Source organism: Geotrypetes seraphini, chromosome 2 (assembly GCF_902459505.1).
Source record: "Geotrypetes seraphini chromosome 2, aGeoSer1.1, whole genome shotgun sequence".
Classification (NCBI taxonomy): domain Eukaryota; kingdom Metazoa; phylum Chordata; class Amphibia; order Gymnophiona; family Dermophiidae; genus Geotrypetes; species Geotrypetes seraphini.
In genome coordinates, this window is record NC_047085.1 from 362,369,156 (window position 1) to 362,394,685 (window position 25,530).

Genomic DNA, 25,530 nt, shown 5'->3' on the forward strand with positions numbered 1-25,530 from the left:
TCTGGCAAAAGGAGTCACATGAACTGTAGAGGCCATGTGGCCCAGGAGAACCATCATGTGTCTCGCTGAGATGGACTGGCGAGAAGACACTGACTGGCAGAGGTGAAGAAGAGCATCCAGGCGCTGAGGAGGAAGGAATGCTCTGAGCTGAATAGTGTCCAGAACCGCCCCGATGAAGGGGAGAGTGGGTAGGCTGTAGATGAGATTTGGGGAAGTTGATCTCGAAGCCCAAACTCTGCAGGAACCGAATCGTGGACAGGGTCGCCGAGATGACCCCCGGAGCCGAGGGGTCCTTGATGAGCCAGTCGTCGAGGTAGGGAAATACCTGAAGACCTTGGTTCCAGAGTGCAGCGGCCACTACCACCAGACACTTCATGAATACTCTGGGGGACGAGGACAGGCCGAATGGAAGCACTCGATACTGCAGATGTAGATGTCCCACCCGAAATCTGAGGAACTTGCGAGAGGCCGGTTGAATGGGAATGTGAGTGTAGGCCTCCTTGAGATCCAGAGAGCATAACCAGTCGTGCTGCTCGAGGAGGGGGTAGAGAGAAGCAAGGGTCAGCATGCGAAATCTCTCCTTGACCAGGAACTTGTTGAGAACACCTGAGGTCCAGAATAGGCCGTAGGTTGCCCGTCTTCTTCGGAACAAGGAAGTACCGGGAGTAAAACCCCCGGTTGTGTTGGTCCACAGGGACCGGCTCGACGGCCCGGAGCCAGAGAAAAGCCTGAGCTTCCTGAAGAAGAAGGGCGGTCTGTGTCAAGTTGGAAGGATACTCTCTTGGAGGGTGGTCCGGAGGGACCCGATGGAATTGAAGAGAGTACCCTTCCCTGACGATGGTAAGGACCCAGAGGTCGGTGGTGATAGCCTCCCATCGATGATAGAAATGATGTAGGCGACCCCCAATGGGAAAAACAGGAGGAGGCAGAACGAGGTTGGTTATGCTCTCTAAGAGAGAGTCAAAAAGGCTGAGGAGCCTTGGGGACAGTAGAAGGCTGAGGCTTTTGTTGAGCCTTCTGAGGAGGCTGTCTCTTCGCTGGTTGTCTCGCAGCCGGAGCCTGCCGTGGAGTATAATGCCGCTGATAGATTAAAGGCAGTCTAGAAGGTCGAGACTGTTGAGGCTTAGGCTTGGGCCGAAGAATGGATGAAAAGATTTTTCATGGTCAGACAGTTTCTTCGTCATGGTCTCGATGGACTCGTCAAACAAATCCGTCCCTGCACAAGGAACGTTGGCAAGTCTGTCCTGGAGGTTCGGGTCCATGTCAATGGTCCGAAGCCATGCCAATCGACGCATAGCCACAGAACAGGCGGCAGCTCGGGCCGAAAGCTCGAAGGCATCGTAGGAGGATTGCATCAATTGGAGGCGAAGCTGGGACAGCGAGCCCACCACTTCCTCAAATTCTAAGCGAGCCTGCGACTCGATGTATGGTATAAACTTCCGAAGCACAGGCAGGAAGAACTCCAAATAAGTGGCAAAATGAAAAGTATAATTGAGAACTCTGGATGCCATCATAGAGTTCTGGTATATGCGCCGTCCAAACTTATCCATGGTCCTGCCCTCGCGGCCCAGAGGTACCGAGGCATACACCTGGGACGGATGAGACCTCTTCATCCTGAATAACAGAAACAAGAACTCCCGCAGAATCCAGTTATTTGCTTTCCCCTCCCTAAAACTCTGTCACTCCAATAAATTCTTCGACAAAACCCTCGTCTTCCAGGCCGCCAAGCTAAACCCATGGATAGCCCAATTAATCCTCGAGGCTCCAACCTACCTCAGCTTTAGAAAACTACTCAAAACACACCTCTTCCGACGCCACGACACTTAATGGCCCCCCTCCTCATGGATCCCCCCCTCCCCCCCTTCTATCTCGCCCCCCTCCTCCCCCCGACCCACCTTTTCCTTCTCCCCAATCTTATCTTCTCCGCTGCCTGCATCCCTGCTCATTTTAACACCTAACTCCATGCAACTCTGTTCAATTATTACTTAACTGCATGTAACTATGTTTAATTAATGTGAACCGCATGTAACGATGCACGTAACTATATTTAATTAAGGTAAATCTGTTCAACCAACTCTTAACTGCATGTAATCCATGTTTAACTAATGTGAACCGCCTAGAACTCACTGGGTATGGCGGTATACAAGAATAAAGTTATTATTATTATTATTATTATTATTTATTGAGGGAGGATTCGACCAGTAGGGACTGATGAGAGAGTTGAGGGCCCTCGAATCCCTTGTGATGCACCGTGCGGTACCGAGCATCCAATTTGCCAGGAACACCTCATGAACGTCTGGTCGAGGAGCTTGTGCAGAGGCAGACACAGAGACTTGGCAGGAGGATGAGTTAAATGCATAGTGTCGAGGTACTCCTTGGAATACCGAGAACCGGAATCCAGGGTAATGTCCAGGTCATCCGCCATTTGCCGGAGAAAAGACGAAAAGGATAGCTGGTCCGCCAGCACAGGCCTGCGAGAAGGACTGGATGAAGTCGAGGCCTCGGGATCCACAGAGACCTGTGATCGACAGGGCGAATATGAGACACAGGGATCCTCGAACTCCGGTCCCGGAGGAGACACATCCGACGAGGAATACCCCATACGAGGCAGCTTCTTCTGCGGTGAGACCGTAGAGTGCCGAGAGGAGTGCCTCGAAGAGTGCCTGGATCGATGCCCCTCCCGGTGCCTAGAAGGGGATCTAGATCGGTGATGCTTAGAATGGTCCCCAGAAACCTCCAACGAGTAGATGGGATCCAAGGCCGTAGAGCGTAGAGGTGGAAGATTCGACGCCTCTCGAGATGCAGTCCAGGCCTGATAAGGAGTGCGGAAGAACTCCTCCTGTTGTTTGCTATGCCCAGGGCTTCGATTACCCAAAGAGGGATTCCACACCTCTTCATCAGGAGGCGTAATAGGCTCTAAAGGGGGCATGTCACTAAAAGAGGCCCGCCTCGAGGGACCGGCCGCCAAGCGCCGCTCCTCCTCGCCGAGCAGCGAGAGCGAACGGCGAGGAGGAGGAGGAGGGGGTGGTCCGCCCCCCGGAGGCGGAACCGGCTGGTCACCTGGATCGTGGCTATCAACTTGGGTCCCATGGTGGTCATGAGCTCGACAAACTGAGCCTCCAAAAGGGACCGCAACGAAGCCGACAAGGAGGTTGCCGCACCTAAAGTGGGGCCCCCTGCATGGTCTTCGCGCTCCTTCGTGGTCGAGTGCTTTTGCTTGGAAGCCTTCGGCACTTTGAGAACCACGGGTGGAATGGGAGGAGGAGGTACCTGATCCGAGGAGACGGAGGAAGGCACCGGTGCAGCAGGCGGAGTCGAAGCCGGGACAAAAGAAGCCGGTTTCAGGAGACTCGATGCTGCAGATGTGGCGGGAGGCTTCACCGGAACAGAGGAAGCACTGGCCGAAGTCGAAGCTGAAGGTTCCTGAGCAGCTTCCATCTTAAACATCGACTCCCACAAAAAACAGCGACGCTTGAACGCTCGTGTTGTGAGAGTGGAACAAGGCCGGCACGATTTCGGGAAATGTTCTGGACCAAGACACTGCAGGAGCGTCGATGCAGGTCCGTCAGCGAAATCGCGCGCTGGCACTTGCTACACTTTTTAAAACCGGTAATTGGCCGGGACATAGGCCGAAAAAGCTCCACCGCGAGATCGAAGGAGTGGGGCCTGAGCCACGCGGCCGACCCGGTCGACGCACTGAAAGAAATTTTTTTTTTTTTTTTAAAGAAACAAAATGAAACAAGCACACGATAAAGAGAAAAGAAACTCAAAACCGCGGCAAGAAAGAAGGCAAAAAACGGGTTCAATTGGTGCAGAATTGAAGTAGAACTTCTCAGCTCCGCGGAAAGAAAAGAACTGAGGAGACACGCCTGGACCATCGGGCGGGAAGGCACTGGCGCATGCGCGATGCGGGCATCTCGAAACTTCTGAGTTTCTGCAAGCAAGTATGCTTGTGAGACGTCCGTATCGGGGCTCTGTCGGATGACATCACCCACTAGTGAGAATACCTGCCTGCTTGTCCTGGGATAACCTGGGTTTTGGCTTGCATTACATTTATGCACCTGCATAGGTCTGGCGTAACTGCAGTCAGGTAAATGCAGCAGGGACAGGTGCAATTGCAAGTCATGCGTGCGAATACCTATGGGGAATTCAGGAAACCCCTAAAGACATATCTGTTCCTAAAGTACGTAGGCAGCTGCACTGCACAATCTTTCCCCACAACTGATCGCTAAACTTCAACTCTGTTAGTACTATTCAATCTGTAACATTTTTAATCATTGTAAACCGCATAGAGCTTCACGGACCTGCGGTATATAAATTGTTATTATTATTAATTATGAGTTCAAGTGGGAGCTCTGCCCATGAATATACCCACTCACCCATGAATGCTCTTACAGACTTAACTTTAAGTACTCTGCTGGCACTTTTGTAGATAGATGTAGACTTATGCATGCTTCAACGCTAGTATGCTACACATTTAAACATGCAAGGGGTGTGCAAAGATACAGACTTGTTATAGATTTGCCCTTACACTGCACACGACACACAGTTTAATACTTAAAAGTTGACATCCAATATTTTTTTCTAAAGTTTGTTCTAAGACAGGTAGTGTTAGAGTGAACACAGTTGTTCAGTTTAATTAGCAAATTCACACGGAGCGAGAGCTAGAGGTCTGAAAGTTACTTGAAGGGAGTGTAAAACTGAAGATTTGCCTAAGGCATCTAATATACTTGCAATGACCCTGCCTGCACTTCCCACCTCTGTTCATATGAGACACTGGTGAATGTTTTTGGCCGGCACACTACAAAAGCCAATGTTCTTGTAGCTGTACTGGAAAGAGTAGATTTAATTTTTCCTTAGAGCACTTCCTGTAAACCCTCTCCTGGAGGCACACCTAGCCAGTCAAGTTCTTGCCACCATACATATGCTTGAAATCGATTTGCATACAAGACAGCTGATGTATGCAAATTTATATAAAGCATATTCATTGTAGTGAGTTTGAAAACCCTCCAGGAGAGGGATGAGAAGCACTACCTTAGAGGAAAGGGCAGTCACCTCTTTCAGTCTGCACAGAATCCTGCAAAAGCCTGTGTCCCAAAATAAACTCCTTTAAAATGTATGCACTTTTACTTCATCATGCAAAGGACAGATGAGGCGCTGCTGGGAGGTAGCAATGTACCTACGTTTCATGGTGTACCCATTGCTGTGTGAGGTAGTGGGAGAAGATGCGACCAAATGCAGAACCGTGCATCCATTCTCATCCTGCTGGTTGATCCTCTCTTTCATGCTCTTCTCAACCCTCACCACGAATCTGAAGAGGTTACTGTCTTCTAAAATAGATTTTAATAATAGCATTAATTATTGACCATCTCACCAGAGCACCCCTCTATACAAGAGGGAAGAGGAATAGGCTATATCATCATTTCAAAATTTTAAGACATCTAAAGGCACATTTTTTTAAATGGCCTTTTTAAATTGATGAGTTGAATTCGGGACTGCAATCTTCATCTATATAATTTTATATTTTTTAATTTGTATTAATTAATTAATTTTTATTTTTATTTGTTAATTTGGATGTAATACGGTATTATATATTAGAAATGGTTTTGTTTTTTAAAATCTTTAAAGTTTTCAAGTGCAGAACTTTATACATACATTAATAATCAGAGTAAGCACTTATAATCAATCAATAACAATACAGAAAGAATAAACCCCCTCCCTTCCCATACATTCAGTCAAGGAATAAAACAAAACTAAAAGAGATAGCCCCTCCCCCTCCTACCTTTCCTTTGATGTGTGTGCAAATCCACAGAAAAATAAAGATAAGAGACAACTATATCGAAGTAACAAAAGATGTCAATGGACCCCAAACTAATCTGAATAACTTATTATGTCCCAACATGTCAGCATTCATTTTTTTCATATTTGTAGCATAAGCATAAATTCGCCCACCAAAAAATAAAACTAAAGCGATCCCAATTTTTCCAATCGCAAATAACCATTTGCAAGGCTATCCCAGTCATGATCAGGAAAAGCCGGCATTTATACCGATCCAACGGTGGGGTTTAATATGCAATAGCGTCCCACAAATAACTATATCGTAGGTTAATGGAATCGATGAATCCAGTATGGTATTAATATGTCCCCATATCAACTTCCAAAAATTGAGTATCAAAGGACAATAGAAATGTTAATTTCTTTCCTATTTAAATAGAGTTCTTTTCATAAATTTGACTGAGTTATATTGTAAACCGCTTTGATCCTTTTTGGCTGTATATGCGATATATGAAGATTTTAATAAACATAATATAGAGTAGCGCCATCATAAGGTTGAAGAATAGTGTGGCCAGAAGTGTAGACAGCAGGGGGATTGGGGGTGGAAGAGAAGTTACTGAAGCCTGCTAGAGCACAAATTAGGCAGTCATCTAGGGTGGCAGCTTCTTTGGGGGGGAAGGGTCTTCTCAAAACAGCAGCAGTCAAAGCAAAACAGTACATCTCAACAGCCAGATAAATTTATCTAAGCATCGGCACTTCAAACAGCTCATTTTAATCAACAACATACATTTGTATCATTTAGGAGCCATTGGGGCAGAAAAGCAATAAAAACTGAGTGTAGGATAGAAGACCACAAGCAAATGTATAAATTAATCCTTTATTCCAAGAATCCAACTAAAAATGCCTTTAAAGATAGTTGGAGTATTGGAATAAAAGATGATGCATTTGCTTGGCATCCTCTTTTCTTTGTGTCTGCATTGCTGCAGATCTATGAGGCCTCTATTTTGGATTTCAGATAAAAGACTAGCCAGGGAAGGAATGAAAGGAGATTTTTCTGTGTTTATCCAGTGATGTATTATTAGTGTTCATCAACTAAAACCTAAAATAAAAATCTATATATGCAAAACAAAATTTAAATATTCATGTTGGATTATCTTGATTGTTGAGCCTAATTACCATAACTCATGGGGCGTCTAGGAACCTGAAATCTACTTGGTAGGGGTACAAAACTCTCAATTTTAGCCCAATACCTTTGCACCAGCCTTGATTCAATACTTATACATGCTAAAAATTAGCATATTGTTGATCAGCCTAATTCTCATTTAAACATTTACAGCTTTGTCATACTTGAGGATCCTCAAATAAATTCCCCAACTGAAGCTATCTTATATATAGGAATGAAATTTTTAAAAGATATTTCCACAGATAGAGTGTATTACCCACAAAAAGGGACTCATAAAACCCTTCAACCTTCATTCACATATACACGCCTCCCTCCATATTCGCGGGAATTAGGGGCAAAGCCATCCTGCGAATAAGAAAAATTTGCAAATAACTTTAGGGCAAACTTTGACCCACCCCCCACCTCCCTCCTGCCTCTCTTCACACCTTACTTAGGGCCAAATGACCCACCCCCACCTCCCGGACCTCTCGACACCTTACTTTTGGCTGCCGTTGAGTTTTCACTGTAGTCTCGAGAGACCACGGGAACTCACGGCAGCCATTTTTGTTCATGGCTCTGCATGCGGGAGGGAGGTGGGGGTGGGTCAGGGTTTAGAAACTCGTGAACAACCGAAGTCGCAAATCCTAAACCTGTAAATATGGAGGGGAGCCAGTATGTATGTGTGTGCGTACATATACACACACGAGGGTAAATCAAAAAGTAAAGGCAAAATACATTTAACAGCTTTAATAGAAGTAACTGGGAGCAATTGAACATATCACTTTTCCACATAGTCCCCATGCAAGACGACGCATTTGTTGTATTGTTCAACTAGCTTCTGCATTCCTGAAGATAAGTTGCTTTTTGGCTGCTCCTGAAGCCAGGTGAGTAAAGCTTCCTTTACTTCATCATGCTTTGTCTTTTGCTCTCTGGGTCACAGTGATGCACCCATGTCTTGTCGCCGGTGACAGTTCTCTCCAGAATACTCAGATCTAGAGAATGACACGGTGGCTGTCCGGTTGTGTCAGAGGAGAAGCTTCCGCTCACACACACGCAACTGCAGGCAGGCAGGCTCAGCCGGCTTGAGCAACTTACTTTACTAACGCGCCACGAAGGTAAGGGGGAGGGGGATTCTCAGGCCACGCAAGGGGGTGCTGAAGGGCGGTGAGGTGGCGAGAGGGAAGGGTGGTGGTGGGAAGAAGGTGCTGGAAGGGAAATGGGGAAGACAAGAATGGGCAGAAGACGCTGGAAGGGAAATGAGGAAGACAGAGTGGGGAGAAGACAGAGATGCCAGACTATTGGGGGAGCGGAGGGAAGAAGATGGGTGCCAGACCAATTGGGGAGGGGGTGAAGGGAGAGGCACAGTACAGAGCAATGGAAGACACTGAGAGAAGACAGACAGTGGATGGAAGGAATTGAATGAGAAGATGAGGAAAGCAGAAACCAGATAACAAAGGTAGAAAAAAAAAATTTATATTTGTGTTAATAAAAATTTATAAACAAAGCCCTGCCAGCTGAACATCTCTTTCTCTAGTTCAGCAGCCAGAACTTTGATTTATAAGAAAGGAATAAGCTAAATATTGCAGTACTGAGGCTTGTATGGATGCTGCGGGGACGGGGCAGTGAAGGGGACGGTGGAGACAGGGCAGTTAAGGGGACGGCGGAGATGGAAACGGGGAGGTGAAGGGGATGGTGGTCCGAGGACGGGGCAGTGATGGGTACAGAATTTTTTCCCGTATCATTCTCTACTCAGATCTTCTTCATATTGTCTCAAGAACTGGGTCACAACCTTCACATGTTGTTGCTTGTACAGATCAGTAAACTCTTTGGGAACCTGTTGTGTATAGACTTTCCTGTATCTCAAGTTATCATGCATTATGACAAAAGAAGATCTATAGCTAAAATCCAAATTTGCAGCCAATTGAGACACTGTTATCTGCCGTTCTTCTATAAGCAAGGCATCCGCCCTGTCAATGTGCTCTTGTGTGAACGATGTTGATGGGCGACCAGAACGACCATCTTCGGTTACACCTATTGTTCCTGCTATTACCCTTTTTACCCACTCATAAACCTTTCATTGATTCATGGTGCTATGTCCATACTGAGTCAATATCCGATGGTAAATTTCCACAGGTTTCACTCCCTCTGCCCAAAGAAAGCACACTACTGCACGTTGTTCATCAATGGTGCAATCTTGCAATGAAGCGTCCATGTTTCTGAACTCATGGCTGTCACACAACTAAAGGCCGAATGTGAAAACTATCCATCAGACAATGTACAAGTACATGTGTTGCATTTTGTTAACTCTGTTCCGGTTATCCAATAATTTAACAATTGCATTTAATTTTTGGTTTGCCCTTGTACACATACGTACACACACAGTACTGCCCTACAAATATGCTTTCTCCTACACTGGGTTGGTTAAAATATATTTTTACACAGGAAGAGAATGCACACAAAGTATCAGGTTTAAATGTTTGAGAGGATACTTTTCCTGGAATAATTTCCAGAAGTGAAAAGGTATGCAAATTTTTACTTTTGAAAATCCAGCAACATCCATAATGTGAAAAAGTATAAGGATAATTCTAAAACTGGGCACCAACAGTTATGTGCCCCTTGTGTGACGTTACAGAGTGCTCAGTGGAAGATTAGGTTCTTACCTCGGTAATCTTCTTTCTGTTAGAAGACATAGGATTCTGTACTGAAGCTTTTGTCCTCCTATAAGTGCAAACTTTGCAGAAGGGTGTCACTCATATCTTTCAACTCCTCCCCTTCCCCAGTGGAGAACAGTTCCCACTTCAGTTAATACCAAAGCAATCAAACTCCACAAAAGAGATTCTAATCAAAATTTTCCACACTCTTTTAAACGTTTAAACATTAAACTTCTACCTTCATTCCCTGATTCAGCAAGTAATCATTTTAATATAGGTTTAATTAATATCCGCTCTATTAAATCTAAGTACCATCTAATCAAGGACACCATTATTCAACAATCCCTAGACATTTTATGCCTAACCGAAACATGGCTTTCTAATGGTGAAGAGGCTTATCTTTCTTATGCCTGTCCCCAAGGATTTTCATTCTTCTACAATCTTCGCAGCAATAAGAGAGGAGGAGGATTGGCAACAATCTTTCGAGAATCTCTATTGTTACAAACTGATTACTCTTCACCAAATTCTACCATTGAATTCCTACAATTCTCTTTAATGACTAAACCAAAAAGCACAGTTACTTACCGTAACAGGTGTTATCCAGGGACAGCAGGCAGATATTCTTAACACATGGGTGACGTCACCGACGGAGCCCTCGGTACGGACCTTTTTAACTAGAAGTTTCTAGTTGGCCGCACCGCGCATGCGCGAGTGCCTTCCCGCCCGACGGAGGAGTGCGTGGTCCCCAGTTAGGATAAGCCAGCTAAGAAGCCAACCCGGGGAGGTGGGTGGGACGTAAGAATATCTGCCTGCTGTCCCTGGATAACACCTGTTACGGTAAGTAACTGTGCTTTATCCCAGGACAAGCAGGCAGCATATTCTTAACACATGGGTGACCTCCAAGCTAACAAAGAGGGAGGGGGGATGGTTGGCCATCATGAAAATAAATTCTGTAACACCGATTGGCCGAAGTGACCATCCCGTCTGGAAAAGGCATCCAGACAGTAGTGAGTAGTGAACGTGTGAACTGAGGACCAAGTGGCAGCCTTGCAGATTTCCTCGATGGGCGTGGAACGGAGGAAAGCTACAGAAGCAGCCATAGCTCGGACTCTGTGGGCCGTGACAGCACCTTCCAGTGAGAGACCGGCCCGAGCATAGCAGAATGCAATACAGGCAGCAAGCCAATTTGAAAGTGTCCGTTTGGAGACAGGACGACCCAAACGGTTGGGATCGAAAGACAAAAATAGCTGAGGGGATGTACGGTGAGCTCTGGTACGATCAAGGTAGTAAGCAAGGGCACGCTTACAGTCCAGCGTGTGCAACGCCTGTTCTCCAGGGTGCGAGTGAGGCTTAGGGAAGAAGACGGGCAGCACAATGGACTGGTTGAGGTGAAAAGCCGAGACCACCTTGGGAAGGAATTTAGGGTGGGTACGCAGAACAACCTTGTCATGGTGAAAAACAGTGAACGGTGGGTCGGCAACCAGTGCATGCAGTTCGCTAACCCTCCTGGCAGAGGTGATGGCAATTAGGAAAAGCACCTTCCAGGTAAGGAGCCTGAGCGAAGTTGTGGCAAGAGGCTCAAATGGAGGTTTCATGAGTGCTGAGAGAACCACATTCAGGTCCCAGACGACAGGAGGAGGCTTGAGAGGCGGTTTGATATTGAAGAGCCCTCTCATAAATCTGGAAACCAGAGGATGAGCCGTGAGGGGTTTTCCGAGAATAGGCTCATGAAACGCAGTGATGGCACTGAGGTGGACTCTGATGGAGGTAGTTTTGAGGCCAGCATTGGACAGCGAGAGCAAATATTCCAATACAGTTTCCACCGCTAAGGAGGTGGGTTCCTGATGATGCCGGAGACACCACGAGGAGAATCTGGTCCATTTCTGATGGTAACATTGGAGGGTGGCCGGTTTCCTGGAGGCGTCCAAGATGAGGCGGACCGGCTGAGATAGATTCTCTGGAGAGGTCAGCCCGAGAGAAACCAAGCTGTCAGGTGGAGCGAAGACAGATTGGGATGCAGTAGAGACTGATACCGCTGCGTAAGTAGAGTAGGAAACACAGGAAGAGGAATGGGCTCCCTGGAGCTGAGTTGGAGCAGGAGGGAGAACCAGTGTTGGCGAGGCCACCGAGGGGCGATGAGAATCATGGTGGCGTTGTCCTTGCGGAGTTTGGACAAGGTCCGCAACATCAGAGGAAGTGGAGGGAAGGCATACAGGAACCGATCCCTCCAATCGAGCAGGAATGCATCCGGGGCCAGACGGTGAGGAGAGAAGAGTCTGGAACAGAAGAGGGGCAGTTGATGATTGTGAGGTGCTGCAAAGAGGTCCACCTGCGGAGTGCCCCATCGAGCAAAGATGGAGAGCAGAGTCGGAGGGTCCAACGTCCACTCGTGAGGTTGAAGGATGCGGCTGAGATTGTCGGCCAGGGAGTTCTGTTCGCCCTGGATATAGACCGCCCTGAGAAAGAGATTGCGGTCCGTGGCCCAGGTCCAGATGCGCAGAGCCTCCAAACAAAGGGGGCGAGATCCGGTGCCGCCTTGCTTGTTTATGTAGTACATGGCGACTTGATTGTCTGTGCACAGGAGGAGGACTTGAGGACAGAGGAGATGTTGGAAGGCCTTGAGGGCGTAGAACATGGCTCTGAGTTCCAGGAAATTGATGTGATGACGACGCTCCTGTGGGGTCCAAAGTCCCTGGGTGCGTAGATCTCCTAGGTGAGCTCCCCACGCATAGGGGGCCGCATCCGTGGTGATGATCATAGAGTGAGGGGATAGATGAAAAAGTAGACCCCTGGAAAGATTTGAGGAGTTCAACCACCATTGGAGAGATTGCTGAAGAGATGATGTCACAGAGATGGGATGAGAAAGAAGATCCGTAGTCTGTGACCATTGGTTGGCGAGAGTCCACTGAGGCGTGCGAAGGTGGAGACGTGCCAGAGGAAGGACATGCACCGTCGAGGCCATGTGACCTAGGAGGACCATCATCTGTCGGGCAGGAATGGAGGGATGCATGAGCACCTGACGACAGAGGTGGAGCAGGGTCCGCTGACGATCGGAGGGGAGAAAAGCCCTCATTAGTGTGGTGTCCAGAACTGCTCCAATGAATTGAAGTCGCTGGGTGGGAAGCAGATGTGACTTGGGGTAGTTGATCTCGAACCCCAGGAGGTGGAGGAGAGAGATGGTGTGATGAGTAGCCTGTAGCACAAGTTGAGATGAAGGTGCTTTCACCAACCAATCGTCCAAGTAGGGGAACACCTGGAGGTTGTGAGACCTGAGGAAGGCCGCTACCACTATAAGGCACTTGGTGAAGACCCTGGGTGAGGAAGCGAGGCCGAACGGTAGCACCTTGTACTGATAGTGGTGGTGCAGCACCTGGAACCGCAGGTAGCGGCGAGAATTCTGATTGATGGAGATGTGAGTGTAGGCCTCTTTGAGGTCCAGGGAACATAGCCAGTCGTGTTGAGAAAGAAGAGGGTAGAGCGTGGCAAGGGAGAGCATTCTGAACTTCTCCTTGACCAGACACTTGTTGAGGTCCCTGAGATCGAGAATGGGACGGAGGTCTCCCGTCTTTTTGGGTACCAGGAAGTAGCGGGAGTAGAATCCCTGACCCCTTTGATCTGGAGGTACTTCTTTGATGGCATTGAGAAGGAGGAGGGATTGAACCTCCCTCAGGAGGAGGGGGGTTTGAGATGAGTGTGAAGCAGACTCTACGGGAGGGTTGTCCGATGGAAGAGTTTGGAAGTTGAGAGAGTAGCCGTGGCGGATGATGTTGAGGACCCACTGGTCCGATGTGATGACCTCCCAACGGCTGGAGAATATGGTGAGACGACCTCCGATTGGTTGTGGAAGAGGTAGCGAGGGTGGATGACTGGCTATGCCCTGGAGAGAAGAGTCAAAAGGGCTGGGATTGCTTAGCAGGCTGGAGAGGCTTGGAGGGTTGAGTGGCCTGAGAACGAGCCTGGGCATGGTGCTGCTGTTGACGGGGCCGCCGAGGATGTTGAGGAGGCGGATTGAGTGGCCTGGCTGAGAACCTGCGCTGATAAGATGACTGAGGTCGATAAGGTCGGGCAGGCGGAGCCTTCTTTTTTGGTTTGATCAGGGTGTCCCACCTTGTTTCATGGGCGGAGAGTTTCTGGGTGGTGGAATCCAGTGACTCTCCAAAAAGTTCATCCCCGAGACAGGGGGCATTGGCTAGACGATCCTGGTGATTGATGTCCAGGTCGGAGACTCTCAGCCAGGCCAAGCGGCGCATGGCTACGGCCATGGCAGAGGCACGAGAGGTGAGCTCGAATGAGTCGTATATCGAGCGGACCATAAACTTGCGCAACTGAAGAAGGCCAGAGATGTGCTGCTGGAACAGTGGGACCTTGCGCTCCGGCAGGTACTTTTGGAGGGCAGACAGCTGTTGGACCAAATGTTTCATATAGAAAGAAAAATGGAAGGAATAGTTGTTCGCCCTGTTGGCCAGCATGGCATTCTGGTAGAGCCTCTTGCCAAACTTGTCCATGGTCTTACCCTCTCTGCCAGGAGGGGTAGAGGCATAGACACTGGAGCCCTGAGTCTTTTTCAAGGTGGATTCAACAAGAAGGGACTCATGGGGCAATTGAGACTTGTCGAACCCTGGGATAGGGATGACTCGATAGAGGTTGTCCAGTTTACGGGGGGCCCCCGGTACCGTAAGGGGATTCTCCCAGTTTTTGTAAAAAGTCTCCCGTAGGATGTCATGCACGGGAAGCTTGAGGAACTCTTTAGGAGGTTGTTCGAAATCTAAAGCCTCCAGGAAGGCTTGAGACTTCTTTGAGTCAGATTCTAAAGGAAGGGACAGGGCTGCAGACATCTCCCTCAGAAATTTAGAAAATGAGGACTGCTCCGGTTTGGAGGTGGCATCGGGTGCCGACGGGTCCTCATCAGATGAGGAGGGATCCTCCTCGGTACCGAGAGGGGATTCCTCCCATAAGTCAGGGTCCCGGACCTCTGGTGCATGTCGAGACACCGGGGTGGAAGGTGCGGTATGGCGGGTCTTGGATAAAGATTTCCCAGAACGCACCGAAACGGTACCAGGAGAGGAAGACCGGCGTCGATCCCGGTCCCGGGAAGAATGACGCACTGCTTGGTGCCGAGGAGGATCCGATGTGGTATGGGAGTGAACCACTGGATGGGTATGAAGCTGCTCAGCCGAAAGAATCGGCATGGAGGTGTTGATAGGTACCGAAGGGGTGGATACCGGGGGTTCGGTACGGGGCTCGGGCCGGTCTGGTACCGGAAGGAGCGGTGCCAGGATAGTGGGCAACAGGTGCTCGAGTTGTTGCTGTAACTGTTCCTGGAGTTGAACTTTTAAGATGGCCGAGATACGGTCATCTAGGGGTGGCATCGGAACCGCTTTCTTTTTCTTCGGTTCCTTAGATGCCGCTCCACGCCCCGGCGATGAGGAGGCCGATGACGAGGCACTCACCGAGATCGGGGCAGAGCGCTTGCGGGACCGGTGCGATGCCGGCAAGGTCGGCGTCGCCACCGTAGTTGGAGGGCGCTCGAGGGAAGAGGAAGGCTTCTTAGCCGGCTTACCTGGCGCCAGAGACGCCGATGTGGGGTCGGGCGGTGTCGAAGTAGACGGTGCCGATTTCTGTGGTACCACTGTCGATGTCGAGGAGTCCATCGCCGACCCGGTGCCGAAGAGAAGAGTTTGTTGAATTCTTCGGTTTTTAAGGGTTCTCTTTTGAAGAGTGGCACAGCGGGTGCAGGAGTCCGCCCGATGCTCCGGACCCAAACACTGCAAACACCAATTGTGTGGGTCAGTGATGGAGATCGGGCGTGCACACCGCTGGCACTTTTTAAAACCGACCTGCGGGGGCATGAAGGGGAAAACAGCCTCCGCAAAATCGAACCCCGAGGCCTGTATAATGGCAACAGGCCCCGCCGGGGCAAAATCGAAAAAAGGGGAAAAAAAGCAAAGTTTTTTTTTTTTTTTTTTTTACAAAGCAAAGGAAAAAGAAACCCGAAGGCAAAAGAAGAAAAAATAGGGAAAAAAGCGCGAGCGGGAAGGCAAAAAAGTGGTTTCAACGGCCGTTGAAAAAACACACGCGTCTTCTTCGCTCCGCGGAAACGAAGAAACTGGGGACCACGCACTCCTCCGTCGGGCGGGAAGGCACTCGCGCACGTGCGGTGCGGCCAACTAGAAACTTCTAGTTAAAAAGGTCCGTACCGAGGGCTCCGTCGGTGACGTCACCCATGTGTTAAGAATATGCTGCCTGCTTGTCCTGGGATAAACCGATATACTCCTGATATACTTACCACCCCCGATATCCTCTGACATCATTACACAACTTCAATCTTTACTTTTTGATTTTGGTAGTTCTACGTTAAACCCCCTAATCTTAGGAGATTTTAACATTCACTTTGACGATCCCAATAACAATTATACAAAAACCATACTTTCATACATAACAACCCATCAGGCAGGCCATACAATTGATATGGCCCTAATATCAACAACTGCAAAGGAAAATCTATTATTAAACCACTGCCTACCGGTTCCTTGGTCTGATCATTTTCTAATTTCGCTAACATACATTTCCTCGTATAATCCAAATCACAAAAAACAAAATTAATTTTAGAAATTACAATAAAATTTCAGCTGATTCAATCCTCTCTTCTTTTAACTTAGATTTTTCTAAAACCAATACTGATTCCATAGAAGACTTAACTAATTTATGGAACATTGCCATAACATCACTCTTAGATGATATTGTTCCAATACAAACAAAGGTAATCTCCACACGCAAAATTCAAAATCCTTAGTTTTCGCCTGAACTTTCTCTTATTAAACAGCAGGTAAGATCCTCAGAACGTAAATGGAGAAAAGACAAAACCCAAATTAACCTACAATCATTTAAAGAGCGATCTATGTACTACAAAACAAAAATAAACCAAGCAAAAATGCAATACTATTCTGATAAAATATTTAAAGCCAAAAACTCATCGGTACTATACACAATATTAAACAGGATAACAATCTCAAACTGTAAAGAAAAACCGGATGAAATTGGTAACATTCTAACTGCTCAAGAACTTGCAGATTATTTTATTGAGAAAATTAATAACATTAGGAAAACTTTCATAATAAACCAACAAGTAACAAATGATCACGAGCAGACCAATTCAGATTCTTTGATTTCAAGATGTTCAAAATTTAAACTGCCAAGTCTGAAAGACATTGAATCCATCTTTAAATCTATTAATATTAAGGGTTCAAAAGCTGATTCAATTCCTCCTTTCATTTTAAAGCATTACTTTCATATTTTTGGACCATTTATTTACACATTAATTACAGAGAGTCTTAACCAAAGCATAGTTCCAATGGCATGGAAAAAATCAATCATTCGTCCAATCATTAAAGATAAAAATGCTAGTTATAATGTCCCAACTAACTACAGACCAATAGCCAATATTCCATTTTTAGCAAAGTTGACAGAAAAGATAGTTTTTAATCAAATTTCAGATTTTGTGGAAAAAACTAATGTTCTTCATCCCAATCAAACTGGTTTTAGAGAACATCATAGTACTGAAACTAGCATTGATAGGTATAATCACATCTATTTAGTACTAGAGAGCTGCACGGGAACGGGGACGACGGGAATCCCGCGGGACCAGCGGGCATCCCGCGGGTTCCTCCTTCGGGTCACGGGGATCCCGTGGGGACGCCCCCTAGGGTCGCGGGAATCCCATGGGGACGCCTCCGAGGGTCGCGGGGTTCCTGGGGGCTGGATGTACTACGTTGCGCGGCTTTTCTCCCTACCTGCTCTGCTTGCAGCACAGAGCCGAACGGAAGTCTTCCCGACAGCAGCGCTGACGTCGGAGGGGAGGGAGGGCTTAAACAAAGCCCTCCCTCCCTCCGACGTCAGCGCTGACGACGGGAAGACTTCCGTTCGGCTCTGTGCTGCAGGCAGGGTAGGTAAGGAGGAGTAGCCTCGCGGCTCGAGTGGCTACTAAGGGAGGGGGGCGGTCTGCTCCGCCCCGGGTGCAGCACAGCCGGCCAGGTCCCCTTACTTTTGTGGCACTTCCCCGACCGACCGACCGACCGACAACAGCCCCGGTCTGACAAACCTCCCTGTCCTTAACCGCGAATCTAAATTTCCTTCTTACAGCTGCTGTAAGAAGGTAATTTAGATTTGCGGTTAAGGGCAGGGAGGTTTGTCGGACCAGGTCTGTTGTCGGTCGGTCGGTTGGGGAAGCGCCATAAAAGTAAGGGAACCTGGCCGGCTGTGCTGCACCCGGGGCGAGAAAGAAGGAGGGGGGAGAAGGACGCTGAAAGCACTGGGGAAAACAAAGGGGTAGAGAAGGACGCTGAAAGGCCATGGGGAAGACGGGGGGGGGAGGACACTGAAAGCATTTGTGGAAGACAGAAGGGGGAGAAGGAGGCTGACAGAACATGGGGAAGACAGGGGGGAGAAGGACGCTGAAAGCACATGGGGAAGACAAAGGGGTGGAGAAGGATGCTAAAAGGACATGGGGAAGACGGGGGGGTGGAGAAGGACGCTGAAAGGCCATGGGGAAGACGGGGGGGTGGAGAAGGACGCTGAAAGGATATGGGGAAGACAGAAGGGGGAGAAGGACGCTGACAGGACATGGGGAAGATGAGGGGGAGAAGGACGCTGAAAGGAAATGGGGAAGAGAGAGTGGGGAGAAGACACTGACAGGGAAGAAGACAGAGATGCCAGACTATGGTGGGAGCGGAGGGAAGAAGATGGGTCCAGACCAATTTGGAAGAGGGGAGAAAGGGAGAGGCACAGTAACAGAGCAAATGGAAGACGCAGAAGGAAGAGAGACAGTGGATGGAAAGAACTGAATGAGAGCATGAGGAAAGCAGAAACCAGGCAACAAAGGTAGGAAAAGAATTCTATTTCTTTTTTTTTGCTTCAGGATAAAGTAGTATATTAGTTGTGTTGATAAAAATTTATAAACAAAAGAGGCTCTGGTAGAAACCCGTTTACAAAGTATGTATTCTTCCCAATTAATATTTCCAAATTAATAAAGTCTTTTTGCTTATTTGTAAATGGGTTTCTACCAGAGCCTTTAATTCAGTAGCATAATTAAATGAAATAACTATTTCTGAAGTTTATAGGGACGGGCGGGGACAGAGGGGATTCCTCACGGGGACGGGCGAGGATGGAGGGGATTCCTCGCGGGGACGGGTGGGGATGGAGGGATTCCTCACGGGGACGGGAGGGATTCCTCACGGGGACGGGTGGGATTCCTCACGGGGACGGGTGAGACTTTGGCGGGGACGGGTGGGATTTCTGTCCCCGCGCAACTATCTATTCAGTACTTCCTAGATCACCATCAAACAACCTTGCTAATCTCACTTGATCTCTCTGCGGCCTTTGACACGATTGACCATCAACTTCTTATAGATAGACTTCAATCCATCGGTGTCACTGATCAAGTCCTTTCATGGTTTATATCCTACTTAACAGATTGCACTTCCGCTGTCCTCTTTAAAGATTCAATATCTAAATCATCATTAACTACTTATGGGGTTCCTCAAGGGTCTATTCTCTCTCCGTTATTATTTAATATCTTCCTTGCTCCTTTAATTACCCTGTGTCAATCCGTGGGTTTTCAAGTTTTTGCATATGCAGACGATATTCAGCTCCTGCATCCAATAGATACCAATAAAATTTCTGATATCCAAGAGATCAGTGAGAAACTCGACCAGGTTTATCAATGGCTAAATACGAATAAACTGGCTCTTAACATCAAAAAAACAAACGTAATGCTCTTCCCATGGAAAGAAAATTCTACTCTCATTGCACCTCTCACCATAAAAAGTGTGCCCCTACAAATATCAATAAAATAAAGATCTTAGGGGTGATTTTTGACACCAAATTGAATTTCCATGAACATATTAGTAATACTGTTAAAACCACCTTTTACAGATTACGCAGGATTCGATCAATTTCAAAATTTTTATGTCCAAAATCGTTAAACATTCTTGTTCACTCTTTAGTGATTTCTAAATTAGATTATTGTAATGCTCTTTTCAAAGGTATATCACTAACCGAACTCAAACGCCTACAAATTATTCAAAATGTTTCCATAAAACTCATTACTAAATTCAGAAAATTTGATCATGTCACACCCCTTCTAAAAAACGCACATTGGCTTCCAGTTATCCATCGGATAACATACAAACTTTGTTTACTTATCTTTAAATCTTTACTTTACAAGACTCCAGCATTCATATACAAGCTATTAATACCATATCATCCAAGCAGAACTTTAAGATCTAACGAGCAAAATTTATTGACCATTCCTTCCTTGAAGATTATTAATACTAGACGGCCTTTTCAGTAACCGCTCCACAGACTTGGAACGCTCTTCCAATTTATTTAAGAATGGAGAAGGATTTAGGAAAATTTAAAAGCAATTTAAAAACATTTCTTTTTAACGATGCTTTTAATATTTAATTCAATAATTTAAAGACCAGTGATTCTATTATTATTTGTTTTAATGTTATATGATTCCCTATTGTGTTTATCCTTTGTTTTTGCTTTTCTTTAATTAATTGTATTTCAAAACCCTATCTTACCCTATGTAATGAGAACATGTACTGAGTAATTACCCGATGTTATTATTTAATTTGTATTGTTTGTCCCCCATTTAATGTATTTTTAAATGTTCATCGCTTAGAATTTGGATTGAGTGATTAATCAAGAGAAATAATAAACTTGAAAACTTGAAACTAGAAGGAGGGACATGGGGAACTTCCCGAAACAAACTACATTTCTGTTTTGCTCTGTAAACCATGACAAAAGAACAATAATTAACAATAAATAACATGAACTTGAATTAGGAGTATCTATGAAACAACCTGAACTATCACAACTATAACAACAACTAGAACTATCACAGAAAACCCTTTAAAGTTTAAGAAAAGCATCATCCATACTCCTGTAGCTTTTTTTTTTTTTTTACTAATCCAACGACAGCAATGTTCGAGGCACTAAAGAGACAAATCAGAAGTCTGACAGAAAGAAGATTACTGAGGTAAGAACCTAATCTTCCATTCTGTTGCAAAAACATAGGATCCTGTACTGAAGCTAAGGTACCAAAGCAGTAGCAGACGTTTAGGGAGGGACAGATGAGACTGACCACAGCTCTAAGGACCCAAATGCGGTATCCGCTCGAGCTGCCATATCCACTCTGTAGAACCTCGTAAATGTATGCAGAGTAGACCATCTATAGATTTCATTTGGTGGAATAGCCAAATGTGCTGAGAGAGATAGGTGGCTGTATGCCGCAAGCAGTATAGGAAGAAGAAATTGCTACGCAAATCCATTTAGCAATCGAAGATTTGGAGGCTGGCCTGCTTCATCTTGATTGGCTGGTCAACATAAAAAGATAGTCAGAGAGACAGGAATCATTGGTCCTCTCTCCAGGTAGTGGAGCAGGACTCTTTGCACAACGAACCTCTGCCAAATCCTGTCCTGTTTAGTCAAACCTATAGGGTAAAAAGTGGGCAAACGAATCTCTTAATTAACGTGAAAAGCTGAGACCCCTTCAGAAGAAAAGGAGGAACCATTCACAGAAAAACACCACACTCTGTGAACCTGAGGAAAGGTTTTCTGCAAGAGAGCGCCTGTAATTCTGAGATTCATCTCTCTGAGACAATGGCCACCAAAAATACCATCTTGACCGTAAGGTCCAAAAGGGATGCATTTTGCAGAGGCTTGTACAGAGCCTGAGAAAGGCCCTTCAGAAAAACATTAAGGTCCCATGAAGGGAAAGGCTGGCACAATGGAATATGCAATCTGGAGCGCCCCCCCTTAAGAACTGAGTGACATCTGGATGAGACGGCAGTGACTGCTTACCTCCCTGAGCCTGAAAGCATGAGAGGCCTTCCATCTGTACTTTGAGAGATGCACCCACATTTTCAAGTTCGGCTTGCAAAAATGCCAGGATCACCAGAATTGATGCCTGACAAGGCTTTTCCTGCTCCTTAGCATACCAGAGCTGGAAAGCCTTCCGGGTTTTAGCATAAGCCATAAACATTGATGACTTCTTTGCTCTAAGGAATGTTGCAATGACTACCTCTAAGTAACCCTTACGATTTAGGGCTGAATGCTCAAGATCCATGCCATAAGACCAAAGTGCTCTGGATTCTCCATGGGAACAGGAATCCCATGGGGACTGAGGAATCCCAGATGAACAAGCAGCTTGAGACACCTGCCTCTTTGTGGTCACACTAGATCTGAATACCAAAGCCAACGAGGCCAGTCTGGAGCAACCAGTATTACCAGTCCCTGGTGGCTCATGACTCTGGCCCATGGTAGAAACAGAGTAGCTTCTCTGTGGGCCAGGGCTGAACAAGGGCATCCAGACCTGTGCTTCCCGGTTTGGCTCTTTGACCATAGAAGCAATCAACTTTCAAATTTTTGGCTGAGGCCACGAGATCCATTTCCAGTTTTCCCCAGTGCCACACAATGAGGCTGAACACTCTCTGGGACAGGGATCAACTCCTCTGGATCGAGAGTCTGCCTGCTTAAGAAGTCGACTTGGTCATTCTCTACTCCTGTATGGGCTGCTGAGAGCACCTGTAAGTGAGCCCTTGCCCACTTGAACAGCATCTGTGCCTCAAGGTGTAACGGGGCACATCTGGTGCCTCCCTGTCTGTTCTCATAAGCTATCATGCTGTCATTGTTGGAGAATATTCCAACCACTTTTCCTGTCACTAAAGTCTCAACTGCTGTCAACGCCAAACGAATGTCTCTCAATTCCAAACAATTTATGAACCACTTGCTTTCCAATGGTGTCCTCTTGCCCTGGAATGGGCGACCATAGCAGTGGGCCCTCTAGCCACTCAGGCTGACGTCGGTCATGTGTGTCACCCATGAAGCCACCAACTTAAGCTGTTCCTTGCCCGCAATGACCAGGGACGCTGCATCTGTAGAGAATGCCATTAGGGGGACCATCTGGAAAGAAGGGAATCATGGAGAGGATGCATATGCACTCTTTTACCTAGGGAACAACCTCTAGGCGCCCATCATTGAGCAAAGTACCTGAAGGTAATACCAGGCCGTGGGACTCGGCAACACCAAGATCTCTGTGATCTGCTTCCTGAGTTTCTGGCTCAGGAAGAAAGACATGGCCTCTCGCTATTTCAAAAGCAGATTCCCAGATATTCCAAGCACCGAGATGGCTGTAGTTGAGTATTCCTGAAATTGGCTATCCAACCGAGTCCCTGGAGGAGATCCCCCACTTGCTACACTGCATTCCTGTTTCGAAGAAACTCTGATTAGTCAATCGTTCAGATATGGGTGAACCTGTATGCCCATCCTGCGAAGGTGAGCTGCTACCTTAACCATCACCTTTGTAAAGGTGTGTGGAGCCGTGGCCAAACCAAAAGGCAGCGCCACAAACTGGAAAACATGGAATCTCAGATATCTTCTCTAATCCAGAGAAATGGAAATGTGAAGATATGCTTTCATTAAATCCAGCAAGACTAGGAATTCTCCCGGAGCCATCACCATGATGACTTAACTGGAGGGAAGGCGGCAGAGAGCAGGGCATGACCAGCTGACAGGAGAAAGCAACCAGCAGTGTCGGAGAAAGGGAAGAGGCTACTGCCACTGCCGGGGATAGCCCTTCCCTGGGAGAGCAGACAAGTCGGATCCCACCCCCCAAAAAAACCCAGCAAAAAAAAACGGACACAAAACGCATGCGCAGACCATCTGCAGAGAAAGCAGATGGTCTGCGCATGCGTCAGGATAGCTCACTAGCGATCCATGCAGTCGGAGGAGGGTGTTCCTCTGATTGCCCTCATTTCAATATTTTGTTGTTGTGAATTGGTCAGGCCTGCTGGAATCTGCCCCGGAAGCCAGGTTAGTGTATCTAGTCGCTTGAGCTACCGTGGAATTCATCTTCGGCTGCGAAAACAGCTGTTGGAAATCCAGAGCCATAAGATAGCTTGGACATAGCATTTTCCACCTCAGAAAGCCATCTAAAGACTCCCACTGGTCAGAGACTAACGAGGTGATGAGCCAGAAAGAAGGTAATCTGTTTGTTTGTCCCGCTCATAACAGAATGCTGGGAGGTGGAGGACTGTTGAGGGTTCAACTTCAACTCACAGAAAGTGTCCAAAATGACATCTGAAACAGTGGCAGACTTGAAAAGACAGCGCACTGAGGGACCATCATCATGATCAATAGCAACCACAACCTCCTGACCTCTGGCCCCAGGCAAGGACCCTAACTTATCCAAGAATGCAGTAGATCCTTGAGATAATAAAGGCATGGACAGGGACTTCCTGAACACATCTTCTCAGTTAGCTTGCAGAAGGAAAAACTGAAGAGGGAGCTATTCTCCAATGGTGAAAGGGAGAAGCTGAAAGGTATGAGTGACAACAGCTTCAGTACAGAATACTTTGCCTTTGCAACAGAAGTACTATTCTACAAGGCAGAGTATAGTCATCTAATGTCTGGAACTGCCACTTATGAGCGTAACTTACATAGCACAGCGTACCACCCCACCTGTTGAATTTATGCAACTTTTATTTTTGTTATAGAATATCCCACTAAAGCTTCTCAGGCATGCCTTTACTGTAAAGATATCCGTGAGCCATGCTCTGCATGCTTTTCCAATTTTTTTTTTATCTTCTCTTCCTGTCTTGACTAGATTGATAGTTCCTACTTCTTAGAACTTATACAGCACTGTACAGCCACATAAAATTATATATCTGGTTGCTCTATTCAAATACAATCATCTCAACGCTTCATTTACTTCCTTAGTGGAACAGTACTGCCACCCAGTGGACAATCCTCATATACTAGAGCAATGTCTCAAACTTTCTCAAGCCGGAGCACACTAAAGGTAGTGGCCACGGCTTGAGGCACCCAGAGTGCGCGGATGTCGCCGTGATGACAGCATGACATCATCATGTCAACATCCATGCATGTGCAGAGGCCTTCCAGATGAGCCCTGAGACGCCAGTAGAGGGTGCCAGCAGGGAATAGGGCCAGAGAGGAGAGGCACTGGTGCCAGCTGATTGCTTACAGCAGTGTTTCTCAACTACTTCAAGCTAAGTATCCCCTAAGTCTAACAAATATCAACTGAGTACCCCAACCACAGACCTCCCTAGACCCATCCAAGCTCAGCCCCAGATCCCATCCTCTTTACTAATTGTAATGCAATTTTTTTCATTCATTTTTCATATACACACAGTCTACACAGCAGATATAAATTCTCAAAACTGACACATTTCAATCACTATATTGAAAATATAATCATTTTACTTACTGGCGATCCTCTGCAGGCTGCTGTAATTAGCTTTAAAGGTGAGACTGGGAGGCCAAGGGGGAAGCCAGAGGACGCTAGAGAGAAGGAGGAAACATGCAGGCCTTTGGAGAATCGGTCAGCGCTGGCACTGTACCACGTAGGGAAGTCAGCTGGCAGGCACCTCTCTTCCTCCTCAGTGTGCCGCGGCACATAATTTGAGATACACTGTACTAGAGGAATCTTCCTAGATCTCTTCTGAGAAGTCAGATGAAAAAATTCTTACCTGTAAATTTTCTTTCCTTCAGTCACATCAGACGTAGGGACAGAGGTTCTAGAATTCTGGTCTCTACCCTAGAAGAGCACTGGGCAGAATCAGGTGTTCAGTATTCTGAATGACAAAGCAGTGTAGAAAGTGGTCATATGTATGGTAACCTGTAACCCGTTTTGACTATATATTATGTATGTTAACCTGTAAGCCATTCTGAGCTTACTGGGGAGAGTGGGATATAAAATGAATTCAATAAATAAATAAAATTTAAATTTCATTGTGTTTGAACCAAAAACCTATAACATATTATAAAACATAATTTAACTTCTGAAAACCACAAACGTAACAAAGAAAAAAGAGTAGGTTCCTGGACTGCTCTGGTAGGACCAAAGGAAAAACCATTAAG

At 46.7% G+C, this 25,530-nt stretch overlaps 1 protein-coding gene across 3 annotated transcripts in view; it reads right to left on the reverse strand.

Annotated features, from left to right (window-relative positions):
• The window catches only part of TRANK1 (tetratricopeptide repeat and ankyrin repeat containing 1), a 258,846-nt gene that overhangs the window by 151,616 nt on the left and 81,700 nt on the right, over positions 1 to 25,530 (reverse strand). For all 3 annotated transcript variants that reach the window (XM_033930525.1, XM_033930526.1, XM_033930523.1), the window contains exon 8: positions 5,184 to 5,330. In XM_033930525.1, coding sequence (XP_033786416.1) covers positions 5,184 to 5,330 — 147 coding nt within the window. The remainder of the gene's footprint in view (positions 1 to 5,183; positions 5,331 to 25,530) is intronic.